Source organism: Trematomus bernacchii, unplaced genomic scaffold, assembly GCF_902827165.1.
Source record: "Trematomus bernacchii unplaced genomic scaffold, fTreBer1.1, whole genome shotgun sequence".
NCBI classification, from domain to species: domain Eukaryota; kingdom Metazoa; phylum Chordata; class Actinopteri; order Perciformes; family Nototheniidae; genus Trematomus; species Trematomus bernacchii.
In genome coordinates, this window is record NW_022987441.1 from 1 (window position 1) to 22266 (window position 22266).

The 22266-nt window shown below is 45.9% G+C and overlaps 2 protein-coding genes across 6 annotated transcripts; both read right to left on the minus strand.

The window, feature by feature from the left end:
• Positions 1–129: 129 nt before the first annotated feature.
• LOC117492229 (thioredoxin-interacting protein-like) lies at positions 130–1975 on the minus strand (the record flags this gene model as incomplete). The annotated part of the gene is given in 2 exon segments (XM_034142370.1): positions 130–205; positions 1671–1975. Coding segments are annotated over 2 exon segments (329 nt in total), but the record flags the coding sequence as incomplete, so codon positions are not given.
• A 1476-nt stretch (positions 1976–3451) lies between these two features.
• LOC117492203 (bcl-2/adenovirus E1B 19 kDa-interacting protein 2-like protein) lies at positions 3452–22257 on the minus strand. Of its 5 annotated transcripts, none has more exons than XM_034142331.1 (10): positions 22241–22257; positions 19638–19718; positions 19360–19403; positions 16829–17044; positions 12221–12421; positions 4668–4770; positions 4338–4469; positions 4030–4116; positions 3817–3915; positions 3452–3553 (listed from the first exon to the last, which is right to left on the minus strand). In XM_034142331.1, the coding sequence occupies exons 1-10, from the start codon at positions 22246–22248 to the stop codon at positions 3529–3531; spliced, it is 996 nt and encodes a 331-aa protein (XP_033998222.1). In that variant the 5' UTR covers positions 22249–22257; the 3' UTR covers positions 3452–3528. The 5 variants fall into 5 exon arrangements, with proteins under 5 accessions (XP_033998222.1, XP_033998232.1, XP_033998214.1 ...); XM_034142341.1 differs by lacking the exon at positions 22241–22257 and adding an exon at positions 21962–21997 and having other exon boundaries at positions 16829–17035; XM_034142323.1 differs by lacking the exon at positions 22241–22257 and adding an exon at positions 21962–21997.
• Between the last annotated feature and the right edge of the window lie 9 nt (positions 22258–22266).

Genomic DNA, 22266 nt, shown 5'->3' on the forward strand with positions numbered 1-22266 from the left:
CTCGCTCTCGCTCTCGCTCTCGCTCCTCTCGCTCTCGCTCTCTCGATTAGGAATATATAGATAGATATATAGATATAGATATATAGATATAGATATAGATATAGATAGATATAGATAGATATAGATTACCCGGCAGCAGGCAGCTCGAAGCCGAAGCAGAACCTGTAGAGCTTCTGAGGCTGAAGCAGGAAGCAGCCGTCTGAGTCTGGACAACAACAATAACAACAATCATACAGACACATTAATATATGAATATAACTTGAAGTAGGTGTCCCTACACAGACTGTATCTTAAAGCTTTATTAACACATGAGGTAGGAACATTGAGGTCCTTGTGGGTTATCTGTGGGGTAGCTGCTCCTCCACAGTAGTGATGGGAATTATGGCTCTTTGAAGGGAGCCGGATCTTATGGCTCCGTTCCTTTCAAAGAGCCGTTCAAAAGAGCCGTTCAAAAGAGCCGTTTTTTAAAAAAGGGGGCGGGGTTACTAGGTTTATCTGCGAAATAATCACCAGGATAATGATTGACTGCATTGCCAGACCTAATGTCAATAATCTGAATTGTAAACATGACACAAGGTGGCGCCATATCCATGTCATTCATGTCAGTGAATGTACTTTGAATTTACCCTCTGCATGTGTTAAGTAAATAAAGTTGCCTTGCCTTGAATGAAATTCACGCAACTCTTAATATTAGTAGTGTGTTTTTAAGTGGCGATGGAGATTATTTGTTGACCCTGCTTTAAAGGATATGTTGCCTTTACAAATGGTGCGCTTTATCACTGCCTGGGTTTTGGTTGAAGTGCATCCAGATGCTGCTGCGCTTTCACGTTTGGCTCATTTTCCATCCGAAAAACACGTCGTCTATCTGTCCAGTTCCACTTGTTATGACTTCTCTCTCTCGCGTATTCCGTTAAGACCCACCCCACCTAACTCCTCGTGCTGAAACCTACCAATCAGAGTAGGGGCGGGTCTTCACAGAATACGTTTGGGGAACAAAATCAAGCTTTTTAAAAGGCGAGTGAATTTTGGCAGGCAGTGAGTGCGGACCAACTTTGATTGAACGATAAGAAGAACGGCTCTCACCAAGTACGACTCGGTTCCCCTCGTTCGTACCAAAGAGCCGTTCAAAAGAATCGGCTCGTTCGCGACCGACACATCACTACTCCACAGGAGCTCTTTCATTCCTCAGAATAACTAACATTAATCCTGTTTGCAGCGATGGGTTAGGGTTAGGGTTATTTAGAGAGTCTGAAAAAAGGGTTAGGGTTATTTAGAGTCTGAAAAAAGGGTTAGGGTTATTTAGAGAGTCTGAAAAAAGGGTTAGGGTTATTTAGAGAGTCTGAAAAAAACGTGGCGACAGATAACCCACAAGTACCAATATTAACATCATTTAGATAACAGATTATTATTCATAATGAAGATTATTGCACTAATGTAAAATATGAAACATCTGAAATAACTCTAACATTTAAACTGAGATACAGAGTTCATATCTCATATTTAACAACCTTATAAAGTCATTTATAGAATCACTTTATAAAGGTAGGAGTAGGACCAATAAAAACAATACATATAAAATATACACGTAATTTATACTGTGTACCTGCAGCCTCACACACACACACACACACACACACACACACACACACACACCATGCATCAGTGTGTACCGGTGGTGAGCTGCTCCTCCAGCCGCAGCACCTCCTCTCTCCTCAGGTACTCCTCCTCCTCCCTCCTCCTCCTCCCTCCTCCTGCTCCTCCGCGGTGCTCCACCCGGGCTCTGCCGCTCACAGTGACCCTCAGGCCGGCCACCGAGAGCGGCTGCTCGGCCTCCAGCAGCACGGAGCCGCTCAGCTTCTCCCCGCCGCTGTACAGCCTCTCCGGCAGCTCCACACGGAGCACCAGGGGCTTCATCAGGACCATGGTACCGGGGCACGGGGGCCTTTATTCGGGTTAATAAGTGAGTGTGTGTCGGTAAACAGTCCCTGGCTTTATACCGTTACCCCGCACAGAGCAACACGTGGGAGGAGAGTGGACAGCGAGCGCTCTGATTGGCTGCTGGAGGCCGGCTACACGTGCTGACCAATCAGAGCGCAGAGAGGACGCGTGGCCAGCTCGTGTAACGGGAGGGGGCGGGGCTTACAGCTGGTGGGCCATAAATAAGAAGCGCGGTTTAAACTGGGAGTCATCAGAGCGAGAATAGACACTGTCATAATAACACTTCTACTAACAATAAACAACAACAACAACATCAGAGTGAGAATAGACACTGTCACAATAACACTAATATTACTAAAGCTTCTTTTAAATGTTGATAAAACCAAGGTAATGCTCTTTTCAAAAGCAAAAAAGACACCAGAGCCTGTTTTAGATATTTTAACTACGCAAGGAATAAAACTTGAAGTGGTTACCTGTTACAAATACCTTGGTATCTGGCTTGATGATTGTCTCTCTTTTAAACGTCATGTCAATAACCTGCTTAACAAACTGAGGGTTAGACTAGGTTTCTTCTACAGGAACAAGTCCTGTTTCTCGCTCGAGGCCAGGAAAAGGCTCTGTGACCTTTTGACCTGTGCTGGACTATGGTGATCTGTTTTATATGAATGCACCTGCCTGCACCTGAGCAAGTTAGATGCTGCGTATCACAGTGCACTGAGATTTGTGACAAACTGTAAAGCATTAACTCATCACTGTACCCTGTATGCAAGGGCTGGTCTGCCTTCACTAACTGTACGGAGGCTCAGTCACTGGTACATTTTTATATATAAAGCCATGTTAGGGAAACTTCCATCCTACATCTGCTCCCTGATCTCACGGCGAATTGTAAGTGGCTACTGCCTGAGATGCTGTGGTTTTATTAAATGTGCCAACTGCTAGGACTGTCTTAGGGAAAATAGCATTTAGATGCGCAGCTCCACTGTCCTGGAATAGTCTGCAATTAAAATGGAAACTGAGCAATCTGGTGCCACTAAATGTTTTTAAAGCTCGGTTGGATGCTACTGAATCGGAAGCTGTTGGTACCTGTGCATGTGGATAGTATGTAAACTGTAATCCCTGTAATGAAGCTGTATGATGTCCTTTTGTTGTTCTGTTTATGTTTTTAATGTTTCATGTGGAACCTACTTGAGCAGGTCTCCCTTGAAAAAGAGATCAATGATCTCAATGGGATACACCTGGATAAATAAAGGTTTGAAATGAAAAATTACTAATAAACAACAACAGAGTGAGAATAGAATAGACACATCCAGACGGAGGAATGCACCGGGTTCGACTGTCTCTCTCTCGTAGCCCCACGGTGTGAACATCACAATAAAAACATGTGACAGAGTTCAGAAGTTTGATCATATTTTATTGTATAAATCACAGAGTCCTGATAGTGCAGCGTTCAGGGTCAGACATGTAAACACAATAACTTACACACCCCCCCCCCCCCCCCCCCACCCCCCCCAAACATCAACCCTGAGTTACAGACAGTATAAATAAAGAGTCTCTGATCTGGTTCTGTACAGGAAGTGACCTCAGAGACCGTCATCTCCTCAGCCCCGCATCGAACCTGCAATACAGGACGTGTTAATGTGGGAGGCACGGAGTGTGTGTGTGTGTGTGTGTGTGTGTGTGTGTGTGTGTGTGTGTGTGTGTGTGTGTGTGTGTGTGTGAGTGTGTGTGTGTGTGAGTGTGTGTGTGTGTGTGTGTGTGAGTGTGTGTGTGTGTGAGTGTGTGTGTGTGAGTGTGTGTGTGTGTGTGAGTGTGTGTGTGTGTGTGTGAGTGTGTGTGTGTGTGTGTGTGTGTGTGTGTGTGTGTGTGAGTGTCTCTCACTGTCTCACAGCGTCAGGTATCTGCAGTCTGTCTGTGGGAACGAGCTCTGACAGCTCCTGCAGCGTCTGGATGAACCGGATCTTCCTGCCAAATTTCTCACTAATTGGGAGAGGGGTCACAATGTTAATCACAATGTTAATAACAATGTTAATAATAATGTTAATAACAATAACAATACTGATAATAATAAACAATAACAACAATAATAAGGACCTGATGAAGGGTTTGACCACGGTGAGCAGAGCTCGGATGTACCAGGCAGGATGGACCACCAGCAGACCCTTTAGATCCTTCTTCAGCCTGCACACACACACACACACACACACACACACACACACACACACACACACACACACACACACACACACACACACACACACACACACACACACACACACACACACACACACACACACACACACACACACACACACACACACACACACACACACACACACACACCATGTCAGACGGTTGTCCCCGCCCGGCTGCAGCTGTCCCTGTGAGTGAATGCAGCGTACCTGCGGTCAATGGAGGTGTAGCACTGCTTCAGCCACTTGATGGAGGGCAGCTTGTTCCTGGGGGCCATCGCACACAGGTACACCAGCAGGTAGTTCTCCGACACCATCAGGTCCAACGTGCCCACGATGTACCTGCAGGAACACACACACACACACACACACACACACACACACACACACACACACACACACACACACACACACACACACACACACACACACACACACACACACACACACAATTATTTGTGACAAAAGTCTGTAAAGAAATATGAAAAACGTCCATATTGGAACCCTTTGCTAACTCACTGCCACTTCCTGTTTGCTCACCTGAACAGGTTGTCCATCACGTATTCGTAGTCCTCCACCGTGTTCTCTGGCAGGTAACAGGAAGTGAACAGGATGACAGCGTTCATCTCGTCTCCGTAGTAACCTGACAGCCAATCATAGAGAGGAGTCAGTCTGACATGGATATCAGGGGTGTTTCCGGTGTTACAGGTGTTTCAGGTGTGGTACAGGTGTGTTACAGGTGTCTCAGGTGTGTTACAGGTGTTACAGGTGTGTTACAGGTGTGTTACAGGTGTCTCAGGTGTGGTACAGGTGTGTTACAGGTGTTTCAGGTGTTACAGGTGTGTTACAGATGTCTCAGGTGTGGTACAGGTGTGTTACAGGTGTTTCAGGTGTTACAGGTGTTACAGGTGTGTTACAGATGTCTCAGGTGTGGTACAGGTGTGTTACAGATGTTTCAGGTGTTACAGTTGTGTTACAGGTGTCTCAGGAGTGTTACAGGTGTTTCAGATGTCTCAGGTGTGTTACAGGTGTGTTACAGGTGTTTCAGATGTCTCAGGTGTGTTACAGGTGTTTCAGATGTCTCAGGTGTGTTACAGGTGTTTCAGATGTCTCAGGTGTGTTACAGGTGTTTCAGATGTCTCAGGTGTGTTACAGGTGTGTTACAGGTGTTTCAGATGTCTCAGGTGTGTTACAGGTGTTTCAGATGTCTCAGGTGTGTTACAGGTGTTACAGGTGTTTTACAGGTGTCTCAAGTGCGTAAGTACCCGCCGTAACTAGCACCTGAAGACTAGTTGGGGAGTTCAGCTAGTTTCTGTGAGGCAGTTAGAGGGACGGGCCGCGGTAGCGTGTAGGCTGTGTAAGTAGCGTGTAGGCTGTGTAAGTAGCGTGTAGGCTGTGTAAGTAGCGTGTAGGCTGTGTAAGTAGCGTGTAGGCTGTGTAAGTAGCGGTGTAAGTAGCGTGAACGTGCCACACAGTGTTGTCAACATGGGGAGTGTAGAGGACTTTTTGAGGGCACCTTCAGAGGAGCAGCTGGAGGTTCTCTCACGTGAGCAGCTGATCTGTGTGGCTGAACATTTTCACTTGGATGTTGGGGATAAGAGAATGAAGGAGAACATGAGGGAGATTGTTAGAGCAGATCTGTTTGAGGAAGGTGCTTTCAGAGGGGGTATGTTTACTGTTGGTCCTAGCCGAGACAGTGTCAATATGTCTGGCTGCCGTGATGCAGGCCTGACGTTGGAGCAGAGAAAGGAAGTGTTGCTGTTGCAGACAGAAAAGGAGAGACTCGCAGTGGAGACAATGAGGGCGGAGATCATGGGCGGAGCTTAGCAGTTGCTATATGACAGCACGGCGTTGCTCGTTCATTTTCAAAATAAATAAACAAACAATACCAGTGGGCCAAGCACGAGCCTGTTCATATTGTCGCGTTCACCGCTATTCAAGATCACAGATCATGAGCCTTCAATGTCCAAAACGTTCTCTTTATTTTATGGTACTGACGGCCACAGCCACGCCTTACAGAGCCAATCAATAATATAACACTCATTATGACTTTTCCCCACACTCCAACACAACCCCTACCGTCTCTACTCCCTACACACACACCGGAAAACGCACACACACACCTGGAAGGGGCGGTCTCTCCCTAACTCCCACCAACAACATTGCCTAAATAACTTTACAAATGTACTAAACTGCACATCTGATAACTGAAATAACTATTAACTTGGACACGCTACAATATTATCATTAATATTTACATTAAAACATTCCTTTGACACTTATAACATGACTTTGCAAGGTAAGCACAACCAAAATAAGTTTGTAAAAGCAGAATTTGAACACTGTTTCTGTGCTCCTACAATATGTGTGTATAATACCATTACACCCTAAGCGTACACAATAGTGATCGTTCACTGTTTCAACTGGCATGCTGTGGCACACACACACACACACACACACACACACACACACACACACACACACACACACACACACACACACACACACACACACACACACACACACACACACACACACACACACACACACACACACACACACACACACACACACACACACACACACACACACACACAACATTAGCCAAGTAACAGTTTGCGCTTTAACTTACAACGACCCCTGATAGACCTCGCGAGAATGTGTATAAATATATATAGATACATTTTCATAACAAAACAATGGGGTTGCTAAGCCGTTGCTAGGCCAATTGTTGGAGTTGCTATAGCAACCCCTGGCGGAGATTCAAAGGGGGGAGGTAGAAATTGGGAAGCTTGAGTTAGAGGTTGAATGTACCTGCTGGGGCTGCAGGCCAGGCCTCAAATCACTCTGGTAGAGCTACTCCGTTTGACGTTGGCAGTCATTTGCGGGTCGTGCCTCAGTTTAGTGAACGAGACCCAGATAGTAGTGCCTCAGTTTAGTGAACGAGACCCAGATAGTAGTGCCTCAGTTTAGTGAACGAGACCCAGATAACCCTGTAGCTGAGAGCAGAGAGTGGTCTGATGCTGAGGGGACCTTATTGTTACAGTGTGTGCTAACGGGTAAAGCCCAGGAAGCCTACTCTGCTCTGACGGTGGCAGAGAGCACGGTTTATCTGACTGTTAAGACTGCTGTGCTGAAGGCCTACGAGTCCCTGAGGCCTACGAGTTAGTCCCTGAGGCATATCGCCAGAGGTTCAGGTCCTGGGAGAAGTCTAGCACAGGGGTTCCCAACCCCCGGTCCGCGGACCGGTACCGGGCCGTAGAGGTGTTACTGCCGGGCCGCGAAATAGCTGTGAGTTTATCGTAATATTTGCAGAATTATAAATATATAAAAATATTTTATCATAATATTTTTTCAAAAAGTGTTTAATTTTCGCACCTATGCCACCAGTCATATTATTTCATCCAGTAGCTAGTTAATCTTTCACCAGAAAACCGTTGAAAATGGCTTTTATGATGAGGGATTCGGCGGCTCAGCCTTATAAGGTCTCCTCTTGTGCGCACGAGCTTGTTACCGGTGCGCCAAGTAGGAAGAGGAGCGCACAGGAGACAACCGTTTGATTGCAGACTGTTATGTTTATGTGGGGAAATGGTGGTGCATACATTATTTGAGATATATTTCAAACTCGGACTTCATTTTAAGGACATGTCGGCCAGGGGTGTAGAGCTATTTGTTTAAGCACCGGATTGGCAAAACAGAAGAGTAAACCAGTCTGCCTTGATCTATGAATTAATGTCCGGGACTCTCACGATCTGCTGCCCGCAGCTGCTTTATAGAAGGAAACCCTCCTTCACTTCTTAAAACGGCTGCAGCATCCGGAGGCAGCGGGACGTATACTCCGCTTCTGAGAAGTGCAGCACCAGTATGACTGTGTTTAACTTCATCAGAACAGCTTAAGAGTGACTGCAGGCTGCTACGTGTTAACCACACACACCTATACACACACACATCTACACACATCGAACTGCCCGATTACTCCCCCTTTTATTAGTTTTATGAAGGAGATGTCCAGTCAGTCACCAAGGCGCATGATGTGTGTGTGTATGTGCTCTGCTCAGCTCAGCTCTGTGTGTTCGGTGTGTTTGTGTCTGTCCGACACCGGCATTTGTTTTCAAATGTTTATGAACAGTAATTTACACACATATGGCTAACTCCATATATGCGGCTGTTCCCAAAATAAATTAGTTTAATCTTAATCTCGATGTAGTGCTAATGCTGTCGGAGTGCACCGGAACGAACGACACTATCATAATATCTTCTGAAAACAAATGCCAGTGTTCATAATGCGGCTTCTCCTCGTTTTCCCAGCATTCACTGGATTATCCGTAAATCATACAAACAAAACCAAAACGTTAATTGATCTGTTTTGACATTTGACCATGTTGAGTTTGCCAGGGATCTGGTTACCTTTTTCAGTAAGTGGTGTAAATCCCTGGATGTCGATACGTATGCTGCATTATGTGAGTTGATGGTGTTGGAGCAATTTAAAAATTCTGTACCCAGCCACATTGCGGTTTACATCAGCGAGTGCAAAGTGAAGACTGCTGCAGAGGCTGCTGCACTGGCTGATGACTATGTGCTAGCGCACAGGGGCGGTCGAGTTTTCAGGGGCCAGGATGAAGCTGGTATGTGTCGTGCAGCAGGGAGATGGGAAGAGAAAGCTAATCCGCACTGGGGTCAACCTGAGCGTGGGATGCGAGGTCAGCCACAGGGTGATTCAGATATGTCACTTCTGCAGGGGGAGAGGGCACTGGAAGGCTGACTGTCCCGAAGCTAAGGCTAGCAGGGGGAACCATGTAGGCCAGGTTAACTCTGCTGCTTGTGCTGTGTCTGTGGTACCCTTACCCGTCATCTCTCCCTGTCAGCAGGTTAGCGAGCCATGCGGGTTGAAGGAACCACTGTTTTCTGCATTTTTGTCAACCGGATACGTGTCATTGGTGGGAAGTGACATCAGCGTGCCGGTAAACATTTTGAGAGACACCGTATGATTCATACATTCTGAGCTCTGTGCTACCGTTTTCTGAAGAATCTAGAACTGGGGACTTTGTCCTGATGCGAGGTATGGGAATGAGTGTTGTGCTTATCTCTGGTTTGGTGCAGGGTGAGGTCGCCATGGGGGTCCGTCCTGTAATGCCGATTGAAGGTGTGGATGTTATCCTGGGTAACGGCCTGGCTGGCAGCCGTGTGTGGGCTGAGGGTCCACCGCCTACCAGGGTGTCATCTTCACCCACAGTGACTGTTAACACAGAGGAGAATGCAAAGTTCTCTCCTGGAGTGTTTGTGGCTGGCGCTGTGACCCGGGCTGTGACCCGGGCTGTGACCCGGGCTGTGACCCGGGCTGTGAGCCGGGCTGTGAGCCGGCCTGTGAGCCGGGCTGTGAGCCGGGCTGTGACCCGGGCTGTGAGCCGGGCTGTGAGCCGGGCTGTGACCCGGGCTGTGAGCCGGGCTGTGAGCCGTGTACAGGGGGAGTCTGAGCAGGGTGAAGAGGTGGGTGAGATGGATTCTGTGGTTGTTCCTGACTTGTTGTTGTCTGTATCCCGCAGTGAATTGGTGATGAGGCGGTTCTTTCCACCGAGGATGGAAATGGCGCTACCGGTGGTTGTCTGCTGCAAGGGGAGCTGCTGGTCAGAAAGTGGTTGTCACATGGGAAAGGCTTCATTGGTGAGCCAGTCTTTCAGATTGTGGTTCCTGTCAAATTTCGTGAGGAGGTCCTCAAGGAAGCGCATAAGCGATCGGGACATCTGGGTGTCCGTGGAACATGTAATTACTAGGGCTGTCAGTCGATTAAAATAGTTAATCGCGATTAATCGCAAATTAATCGCACATTTTTTATCTGTTCTAAATGGACCTTAGAGGGATATTTTTCAAGTTTTTAATACTCTTATCAACATATGAGTGGACAACTATGCTTTATATGTTTGTTTATTATCATTTGAACAATGACAAATATTCTCATGAATATTAAACACAACAACCTGAACATTACAAATATTCGATTCAACCTGGAACCTCTCTCATACAATACTGTGTGTGTGTGTGTGTGTGTGTGTGTGTGTGTGTGTGTGTGTGTGTGTGTGTGTGTGTGTGTGTGTGTGTGTGTGTGTGTGTGTGTGTGTGTGTGTGTGTGTGTGTGTGTGTGTGTGTATGTGTGTGTGTGTGTGTGTGTGTATGTGCAGCTCAAGGCATATATGCTCCAACGGGAGCTGCCTGGACGCTGCAATCATGTTGCACTATCCGTGCTGAGTGTGCTGACTTCTCGTACAATGTCCCACTGTCTGGCTACCTGCATCAAGTCAAGTGCTCGGCGCAGTTGTCGGCGAAATGTCGCTCCTCTGTTTTCATTGAAACAGCTCCTTATATCCGTTAGCGCAGCTAGCTAGCACCAGATGCTAACAACAACAACACGTAAGGTGTGCCTCACTCGCGAGTCGCGCCACACATACACACACCCTCCCGGTCCTCCCGATGGCCAGTCCGGGCCTGCCGGTGAGCGTGGAAGTATGGTCTGCCACAAGCGGGCGGCAGGAGCGGGGCTGTCAGCATCAGCTTGGAGATGGTATTTTAAACTCGATGCACTCTGAAACTACGGGGCGGCCGAGGACAAAAAAATACACATGCGTTAATCGCGTTAAAATAATTAGTGGCGTTAATTTTTTTTTGCGTTAACGCGTTATTAACGCGTTAACTTGACAGCCCTAATAATTACATGTTACGGTATTTCTTTTGGCCTTGTTTAAGGAGAGATGTGTCTCGGCATATTAAATCATGTCACACGTGTCAAATGAGAGGTAAACCAATTCGGTCAAGAGAGAAGTTGTCGTCTGCACAGGTAAGGATGGGAAATCTGTATGAGCGAAAAACTGAGCAGCGCTCGTTTGGTCCTGGGGGTCAGGTCCTGGGGGTCAGGTCCTGGGGTCAGGTCCTGGGGGTCAGGTCCTGGGGGTCAGGTCCTGGGGGTCAGGTCCTGGGGGTCAGGTCCTGGGGGTCAGGGGACTGACCAGAGTTGTCTCCTGTCCACGCCGAAGTGTAGGAGAAGAGCTCCTCTCCGGGCTCTCTCTCCGGGCTCTCTCTCCGGGCTCTCTCTCCGGGCTCTCTCTCCGGGCTCTCTCTCCGGGACGGCCGCGGGGGTCTGTTGCGTGACCATTTTGTTTATGAAAATAAACGTCTTCATTATTCACAACCCTCGTCTCGCCTCCCTACTTTTTGCTGCAGCCCAGGAGCCGGGTTGTAACACAGGTGTCTCAGGTGTCTCAGGTGTGTCTCAGGTGTGTCTCTGGTGTGTCTCAGGTGTCTCAGATGTCTCAGGTGTGTCTCAGGTGTGTCTCAGGTGTGTCTCAGGTGTCTCAGGTGTGTCAGGTGTGTCTCAGGTGTGTCTCAGGTGTCTCAGGTGTGTCAGGTGTGTCTCAGGTGTCTCAGGTGTCTCAGGTGTGTCAGGTGTGTCTCAGGTGTCTCAGGTGTTTCAGATGTCTCAGGTGTGTCTCAGGTGTGTCTCAGGTGTTTCAGATGTCTCAGGTGTGTCTCAGGTGTTTCAGATGTCTCAGGTGTGTCTCAGGTGTCTCAGGTGTCTCAGGTGTGTCAGGTGTGTCTCAGGTGTGTCTCAGGTGTGTCTCAGGTGTGTCTCAGGTGTCTCAGGTGTGTCAGGTGTGTCTCAGGTGTCTCAGGTGTGTCAGGTGTGTCTCAGGTGTCTCAGGTGTGTCTCAGGTGTCTCAGGTGTCTCAGGTGTGTCAGGTGTGTCTCAGGTGTCTCAGGTGTGTCAGGTGTGTCTCAGGTGTGTCTCAGGTGTGTCTCAGGTGTGTCTCAGGTGTGTCTCAGGTGTGTCTCAGGTGTGTCTCAGGTGTCTCAGGTGTTTCAGATGTCTCAGGTGTGTCTCAGGTGTTTCAGATGTCTCAGGTGTGTCTCAGGTGTTTCAGATGTCTCAGGTGTGTCTCAGGTGTGTCTCAGGTGTTTCAGATGTCTCAGGTGTGTCTCATGTGTTTCAGATGTCTCAGGTGTGTTTCAGGGGTAACAGGTGTGTTGAATTGAGTGTCTCAGGGTCGTAGCTGATGTCTAAATGTCCACAGATATGAATGTTAACACAGTGTGTGACCTCTGACCTCCGTGGGACAGCACCTGCAGGTAGGGCTCCAGGACGCTCATGTTGACCTGGAACTGGTGTCCGGAGACGTTGAAGGTCCTCCAGCGCCGGCCCCTCTGATCCACCTGGTCCTGCTCCATCAGAACCTGGTCCTGCTCCACCGGGCTCTGGGCCCCCCCCACGGCACCAGGCTCCGCCCTCGCCATCCGGGGGAGGTCATCTGTTTAGTAGGAAAAGAGAGAGGGTTTTAATTCCTGACACACCGGGGACACATAGTGATGTAGAGAAGACATCACTTAGTGAGTCTCCTGACACACCGGGGACACATGGTGATGTAGAGAAGACATCACTTAGTGAGTCTCCTGACACACCGGGGACACATGGTGATGTAGAGAAGACATCACTTAGTGAGTCTCCTGACACACCGGGGACACATGGTGATGTAGAGAAGACATCACTTAGTGAGTCTCCTGACACACCGGGGACACATGGTGATGTAGAGAAGACATCACTTAGTGAGTCTCCTGACACACCGGGGACACATGGTGATGTAGAGAAGACATCACTTAGTGAGTCTCCTGACACACCGGGGACACATGGTGATGTAGAGAAGACATCACTTTGTGAGTCTCCTGACACACCGGGGACACATGGTGATGTAGAGAAGACATCACTTAGTGAGTCTCCTGACGCACCGGGGACACATGGTGATGTAGAGAAGACATCACTTAGTGAGTCTCCTGACACACCGGGGACACATGGTGATGTAGAGAAGACATCACTATGAGAGTCTCCTGACACACCGGGGACACATGGTGATGTAGAGAAGACATCACTTTGTGAGTCTCCTGACACACCGGGGACACATGGTGATGTAGAGAAGACATCACTTTGTGAGTCTCCTGACACACCGGGGACACATGGTGATGTAGAGAAGACATCACTTTGTGAGTCTCCTGACACACGGGGACACATAGTGATGTAGAGAAGACATCACTTAGTGAGTCTCCTGACACACCGGGGACACATGGTGATGTAGAGAAGACATCACTATGAGAGTCTCCTGACACACCGGGGACACATGGTGATGTAGAGAAGACATCACTTTGAGAGTCTCCTGACACACGGGGACACATGGTGATGTAGAGAAGACATCACTTAGTGAGTCTCCTGACACACCGGGGACACATGGTGATGTAGAGAAGACATCACTTAGAGCAGACGTGTCAAACTCAAGGCCCGCGGGCCAAATGTGGCCCGCCACGTCATTTTATGTGGCCCGCGAGAGCTCGCAAAGAATATAAACAGTTTATTATACGGTTACATGCCGTTTAAGCACGTTGCCCATAAACAGCATGTCCCAAAATGCATTTCGTTTTGTGACGTGCGCACTGAAGCGACTTCCTATCAGCAGCGGCACTCTGAGGCGGTGAGTGACCAGTGTGTGACTGTGAGTGACACAGAGTTGAAGGAACATAATTTACAGCGGCACAGAGACACCAAACACGGAGCAAAGTCTGCTTCAGCAACCGAGACAAGCAACTCCAGTCGCAGAACAAACAGACAGAATGACCCGCTCTTTAAGAATCAGTCGGTGTTGCTGCGGCTCAGAGACACACGTGGATTTATTATGTTTTAGAAAAACTCGCGTTACGGTTATTTCCGGTTTCTGGTTGATTAAAATATATGAGGTCTTGGCTTGCAGAGTATGAACGTCTTTTTGCTATATTCAGACGATAAATACTTATAAATACTTGTGTAAAGTTTGTAAAGGAAGGAGGAAAACTTCCGCGATCCCTGTCCCCTCTCACTCTGTTCCTCCTCAACACGCCGCCGCCCCCTCCCCCCACTCACTGCTTACTGAAATAGTGAGTGACAGGTGATAGTAACACAGCAGGATCTGGGACAGGGGGTTCTCAAAGTCTTGGCTTTCAGACTATTAAAATATTATTGCTGAATTCAAATGAAATATAGCCTACTTAAATAATGCTTGATATACAAAAGAAAAATACTTTATTATTCACAAAAAATAGATTTCACAAACATTGTATCTCTTTTGATAAGATATGATGAGGCTAACTACATTTCATAAATTCATGGGATTTATGTAACAGTAAGAGAGTGAAATGTTAGTCTGAGCCCACATACAGTATTTTTGTGTCTACGTGCACAATACATTAATGCACAACCATGTGCTTTCAGACGTAGTTATTGCCAAAACCAATAATACTCCAATGCAGAGGCAATATTGTTATACAGTATAAAACATTATTTTGATATTTATATATGTATATTTATATAGTGTTAAAATTACAACCGGCCCTTTGAGGGCAACCATAATGCTGATGTGGCCCGCGATGAAATTGAGTTTGACACCCCTGACTTAGAGAGTCTCCTGACACACCGGGGACACATGGTGATGTAGAGAAGACATCACTTAGAGAGTCTCCTGACACACCGGGGACACATGGTGATGTAGAGAAGACATCACTTAGTGAGTCTCCTGACACACCGGGGACACATGGTGATGTAGAGAAGACATCACTTAGTGAGTCTCCTGACACACCGGGGACACATGGTGATGTAGAGAAGACATCACTTAGAGAGTCTCCTGACACACCGGGGACACATGGTGATGTAGAGAAGACATCACTTAGTGAGTCTCCTGACACACCGGGGACACATGGTGATGTAGAGAAGACATCACTTAGTGAGTCTCCTGACACACCGGGGACACGTGGTGATGTAGAGAAGACATCACTATGAGAGTCTCCTGACACACCGGGGACACATGGTGATGTAGAGAAGACATCACTTAGTGAGTCTCCTGACACACCGGGGACACATGGTGATGTAGAGAAGACATCACTTAGTGAGTCTCCTGACACACCGGGGACACGTGGTGATGTAGAGAAGACATCACTATGAGAGTCTCCTGACACACCGGGGACACATGGTGATGTAGAGAAGACATCACTATGAGAGTCTCCTGACACACAGGGGACACATGGTGATGTAGAGAAGACATCACTATGAGAGTCTCCTGACACACCGGGGACACATGGTGATGTAGAGAAGACATCACTTAGTGAGTCTCCTGACACACCGGGGACACATGGTGATGTAGAGAAGACATCACTTTGTGAGTCTCCTGACACACCGGGGACACATGGTGATGTAGAGAAGACATCACTTTGTGAGTCTCCTGACACAACGGGGACACATGGTGATGTAGAGAAGACATCACTTTGTGAGTCTCCTGACACAACGGGGACACATGGTGATGTAGAGAAGACATCACTTAGTGAGTCTCCTGACACACCGGGGACACATGGTGATGTAGAGAAGACATCACTTTGTGAGTCTCCTGACACACCGGGGACACATGGTGATGTAGAGAAGACATCACTTTGTGAGTCTCCTGACACAACGGGGACACATGGTGATGTAGAGAAGACATCAGAAAGTGCATTCTGCATGATAGGAGACCTTTAAACAAAGAACTGAATATGTTTTACAGAAAACACAGACCCACGCATGAACACTGTGTAATATATTTGTACAAATATATTTAAGAAGTACAATATATCACGTTTCATACTGTGGGTCATATTTCATTTTACTTTTGGAATTAGCTGAGCGATTCAAAATGGGCCGCGGGTCGCATTTGGCCCCCGGGCCGTAGTTTGGACACCCCTGTCATAAACTGTGCAGAATTGAGACTGTAATTGTACTGAACAACGAGTCAGGGGATAGAGGTCGATGAGTGAAATGCATGCTGGGAGTCGTAGTCCACAGGATTCATGAAGTTTGACTTTAAATCAAAGAACTGAATATGTTTGACTCTTTACAGGAAACACAGACCCACTGTCAGCTGTTGGCTGAACTTCCTCTCATAAACTGGGCAGAATCAAGGCTGTAATTCTACTGAACAACACCAGGTAATGATGTGAGTCGGGGGTCAGAGGTCAGAGGTCAGGGGTCAGAGGTGTGAGAATAATCAATATATCAACTGTTACTATGTGTTTTATTGGGTCATTTGTCTGGCCATTTAATGTTATGAAAGAATGTTATTTGGTTACGCCACTAGAGGGCGACAGAAGATCTGAATGGAGCAGCAAGCGCTAAGAGGCGTGGCCAATAGAACCTGGCCCCTCCCCGCCAACCAATGGGAGAAGACTTTAGACTTCTACAGAGATAATGAAATGTGATGAGAGACAGAGATCGAGGCTCTTCCTGTGATCTGAGAGACAGAGACTCTTCCTGTGATCTGAGAGACAGAGACTCTTCCTGTGATCTGAGAGACAGAGACTCTTCCTGTGATCTGAGAGACAGAGACTCTTCCTGTGATCTGAGAGACAGAGACTCTTCCTGTGATCTGAGAGACAGAGACTCTTCCTGTGATCTGAGAGACAGAGACTCTTCTTGTGATCTGAGAGACAGAGACTCTTCCTGTGATCTGAGAGACAGAGACCAGGTGGACTGTGGACCAGTGAAATAGCAGGAGACCTGGGCAGACTACTTTTGCAGACCTCGTATCATTGTATTAATAAATGCTGTTAACTTGATGAGAAGCTTCTTTTCAGCTCCTCCTGCCTCAGATTATAGAAATGCAACAGCGTCTCACCGTCCCACTCCAGCTCGTAGACTCCGTCCGGCAGCGTCCCCGTCTCGCTGCCGGACGGCGTCTCCAGCGCCTCCAGGTCGATGTCGAGTGACGGCGTGTCGTTGGACAGCGCGGCCGCAGAGAATCCATCGCTGATCGTGGGCGCCACCAGACGCTTCTTAGCCCCGCCCCCCCCGGCTCCTGATAAGGCGAGGCTGGTGGGCGGAGCTAGGGAACCAGAGATGGCAAAAGTACACACATCCTTTACTCAAGTAGAAGTACAAGTAGAAGTACACACATCCTTTACTCAAGTAGAAGTACACACATCCTTTACTCAAGTAGAAGTACACACATCCTGTACTCAAGTAGATGTACACACAACCTTTACTCAAGTAGAAGTACAGAGACTCGTGTTTAAAGATACTCTGGTAAAAGTAGAAGTACTGACTAAACTTCTTTACTCAAGTCAAAGTAAAGAGGCTTTGAAATGTCCTTCAGTAAAAAGTACCCATAACTAGCAGCTGTTTTAAAGAGTACCTGACCTCCCTTTATATTAATAGAACAATAATGTCATTGTTAGCTAATGAATGTTTCCATGCTGAACAACGGCAACATGACAACGTTTTCATTGGTCCCTCTTCTTTAGAGAAGACCAGGAAATGATGGATACACGGATCGTGTTCAAATCAATAGGCACGCAATGACTCTAAAGAATAATGATCACGCCACCAAACACACATTCAAACTAAAGGAACCAGCCTGTTTGGGAAATGAGAGAAGTAGAGAGTACAGGTATTTGAGTTCAACATGTGAGAAGTAGAAAGTACAGGTATTTGGGTTCAACATGTAAGAAGTAGAAAGTACAGGTATTTGGGTTCAACATGTAAGAAGTAGAAAGTACAGGTATTTGGTTCAACATGTAAGAAGTAGAAAGTACAGGTATTTGTTCAACATGTAAGAAGTAGAAAGTACAGGTATTTGTGGTTCAACATGTAAGAAGTAGAAAGTACAGGTATTTGTGTTCAACATGTAGAAGTAGAAAGTACAGGTATTTGGGTTCAAACATGTAAGAAGTAGAAAGTACAGGTATTTGGTTCAACATGTAAGAAGTAGAAAGTACAGGTATTTGTGTTCAAATGTAAGAAGTAGAAAGTACAGGTATTTGTTCAACATGTAAGAAGTAGAAAGTACAGGTATTTGGTTCAACATGTAAGAAGTAGAAAGTACAGGTATTTGGGTTCAACATGTAAGAAGTAGAAAGTACAGGTATTTGGTTCAACATGTAGAAGTAGAAAGTACAGGTATTTGTAGTATCAACATGTAAGAAGTAGAAAGTACAGTTATTTGTGTTCAACATGTAAGAAGTAGAAAGTACAGGATTTGTGTTCAACATGTAAGAGAGTAAGAAAGTACAGGTATTTGTGTTCAACATGTGAGAAGTAGAAAGTACAGGTATTTGGGTTCAACATGTAAGAAGTAGAACAGTACAGGTATTGGTTCAACATGTAAGAAAGTAGAAAAGTACAGGTATTTGTGAGTTCACATGTAAGAAGTTAGAAAGTACAGGTATTGGTGTTCAACATGTAAGAAGTAGGAAAGTACAGGGTATTTAGTGTTCAACCATGTAAGAAGTAGAAAGTACAGTATTTGTGTTCAACATGTAAGAAGTCGAAGAGTCAGGTATTTGGGTTCAACATGTAGAAGGAGAAAGTACAGGTTATTGGGGTTCAACAGGTAAGAGTAAAAGTACAGGTATTTGTGTTTCAACATGTAAGAAGTAGAAAGTACAGGTATTTGTGGTTCAACATGTAAGAAGTAGAGAAAGTACAGGTATTTGTGTTCACATGTAAGAAAGTAGAAAGTACAGGTATTGAGGTTCCAATCAAGTGTAAGAAGTAGAAAGTACAGGTATTTGTGTTCAACATGTAAGAAGTAGAAAGTACATGTATTTGGGGTTCAAACATGTAGAAGTAGAAAGTACAGGTATTTGGTTCAACATTGTAAGAAGTAGAAAGTAAGGTATTTGGGTTCAACATGTAAGACGTAGAAAGAAAGTATCATGTTAGAAAGTACAGGTATTTGGTTCACATGTTAAGAAGTAGAAAGTACAGGTATTTGTGTTCAACATGTAAGAAGTTAGAAGAGATACAGGTATTTGTGTTCAACAGTAAGAAGTAGGAAAGTACAGGTATTTGTGTTAACAGTAAGAAGTAGAAAGTACAGGTATTTTGGTTCAACATGTAAGAAGTAGAAAGTACAGGTATTTGGGTTTCAACATGTAAGAAGTAGAAAGTACAGGTATTTGTGTTCAACATGTAAGAAGTAGAAAGTACAGGTATTTGGGTTCAAAGTGTAAGAAGTAGAAAGTACAGGTATTTGTGTTCAACATGTAAGAAGTAGAAAGTACAGGTATTTGGGTTCAACATGTAAGAAGTAGAAAGTAAAAAGTGGTCAGAAAAATAAGTAGTGGAGTAAAGTACTGATACCAGAAACATGTACTTAAAGTATTTGTACTCCACTACCTCCCCATATTCATGTTTACTGAGAGTCACCTGGTCGCTGCTCCTCTGGACTCCCACAGTCCTCGGGGAGAGGCCTGATGAACACATCAAGAGAAAGAGTGAATAAGGTTTCACTGAAACACCTGTTTATTCAGGAGGGACATCACTTTGACCTTCTGATATACAGAACAAACAGAAACTCGGTGTGTGTGTGTGTGTGTGTGTGTGGTGTGTGTGTGTGTGGTTGTGTGTGTGTGTGTGTGTGTGTGTGTGTGTGTGTGTGTGGGTGTGTGTGTGTGTGTGTGTGTGTGTGTGTGTGTGTGTGTGACCTGGGGAAGCCGTCGTCCTGCCACTCCTCCCTCAGCTCCATGTCCTGCATGCTGTGGGGGCCGAGGGCCGCTACAGGAGCCCTGCAGGGACAAAATACAATCAATCACACACACAACACACACACACACACACACACACACACACACACACACACACACACACACACACACACACACACACACACACACACACACACACACACACACACACACACACACACACACACACACTCCATGCTGTGGCCTTAACGCCTCTTGGCAGTAACTCCACAGGAGGTGTTTATCAGGTTCTGATAGAACCTGCCTGACGGCTCTGACACACCTGAGGGGGGGGGCTCCATTGTTCCTCTGTTTGTGGTTACTGAAGCAGAGCACACCCAGGTGACCACACCTCTGTGTGTGTGTGTGTGTGTGTGTTGTGTGTGTGTGTGTGTGTGTGTGTGTGTGTGTGTGTGTGTGTGTGTGTGTGTGTGTGTGTGAGGTCACAGATCAGGTGTTTAACAGGGGGAACTCTTTAGACGAATTAAGGAGCAACTTCAGGTGGAGCAGGAAAGTCTGGCTGCACCTGAACGCCTCTCTGAGACACCTGCCGTCATGTGGGGAAACTGAGGTGAGTAGATATTAATTACATCACGTCTTTAAAGAGTCCCTGTTCCTCTCCCGTAGTGCGTTTCTGTTGGTGTTAGTGCACTGCAAGGACTCTTTAAAGTAGAGACACTACATACTGATATACACCTGAACATCAGCAGGAAGGACTCTTTTAAAGTAGAGACACTACATACTGATATACACACTGAACATCAGCAGGAGAGGACTCTTTAAAGTAGAGACACTACATACTGATATACACCTGAACATCAGCAGGAGAGGACTCTTTAAAAGTAGAGACACTACATACTGATATACACCTGAACATCAGCAGGAGAGACTCTTTAAAGTAGAGACACTACATACTGATATACACCTGAACATCAGCAGGAGAGGACTCTTTAAAGTAGAGACACTACATACTGATATACACCTGAACATCAGCAGGAGAGGACTCTTTAAAGTAGAGACACTACATACTGATATACACCTGCACATCAGCAAAAGAGCACTCTTTCAAGTAGAGACACTACATACTGATATACACCTGAACATCAGCAGGAGAGGACTCTTTAAAGTAGAGACACTACATACTGATATAACCTGAACATCAGCAGGAGAGGACTCTTTAAAGTAGAGACACTATATACTGATATACACCTGAACAACAGGAGAGGACTCTTTAAAGTAGAGACACTACATACTGAATACACCTGAACATCAGCAGGAGAGGACTCTTTAAAGTAGAGACACTACATACTGATAACACCTGACATCAGAAGGAGAGGACTCTTTAAAGTAGAGACACTACATACTGATATACAGCTGAACATCAGCAGGAGAGGACTCTTTAAAGTAGAGACACTATATACTGATATACACCTGATCATCAGCAGGAGAGGACTCTTTAAAGTAGAGACACTACATACTGATATACACCTGAACATCAGCAGGAGAGGACTCTTTAAAGTGAGACACTACTACTGATATACATCTGACATCAGCAGGAGAGGACTCTTTAAAGTAGAGAACTACATACTGATATACACCTGAACATCAGCAGGAGAGGACTCTTTAAAGTAGAGACACTACATACTGATTATACAGCTGAACATCAGCAGGAGAGGACTCTTTAAAGTAGAGACACTACTACTGATATACCCTGAAGCATCAGCAGGAGAGGACTCTTTAAAGTAGAGACACTACATACTGATATACACCTGAACATCAGCAGGAGAGGACTCTTTAAAGTAGAGACACTACATACTGATATAACTCTGACCATCAGCAGGAGAGGACTCTTAAAGTAGAGACACTAAATACTGATATACACCTGAACATCAGCAGGAGAGGACTCTTTAAAGTAGAGAACTACATACTGATACTGATATACATCTGACCATCAGCAGGAGAGGACTCTTTAAAGTAGATACACTACATACTGATATACACCTGACATCAGCAGGAGAGGAACTCTTTAAAGTAGAGACACTACATACTGATATACACCTGAACATCAGCAGGAGAGGACTCTTTAAAGTAGAGACACTACATACTGATATACACCTGAACATCAGCAGGAGAGGACTCTTTAAAGTAGAGACACTACATACTGATATACATCTGACCATCAGCAGGAGAGGACTCTTTAAAGTAGAGACACTAAATACGATATACACCTGAACATCAGCAGGAGAGGACTCTTTAAAGTAGAGACACTACATACTGATATACACCTGAACATCAGCAGGAGAGGACTCTTTAAAGTAGAGACACTAATACTGATATACATCTGACCATCACAGGAGAGGACTCTTTAAGAGAGACACTAAATACTGATATACACCTGACATCAGGAGAGGACTCTTTAAAGTAGAGACACTACATACTGATATACACCTGAAACATCAGCAGGAGAGGACTCTTTAAAGTAGAGACACTAACATACTGATATACACCTGAACATCAGCAGAGAGGACTCTTTAAAGTAGAACACTACTCATACTGATATACACCTGAACATCAGCAGGAGAGGACTCTT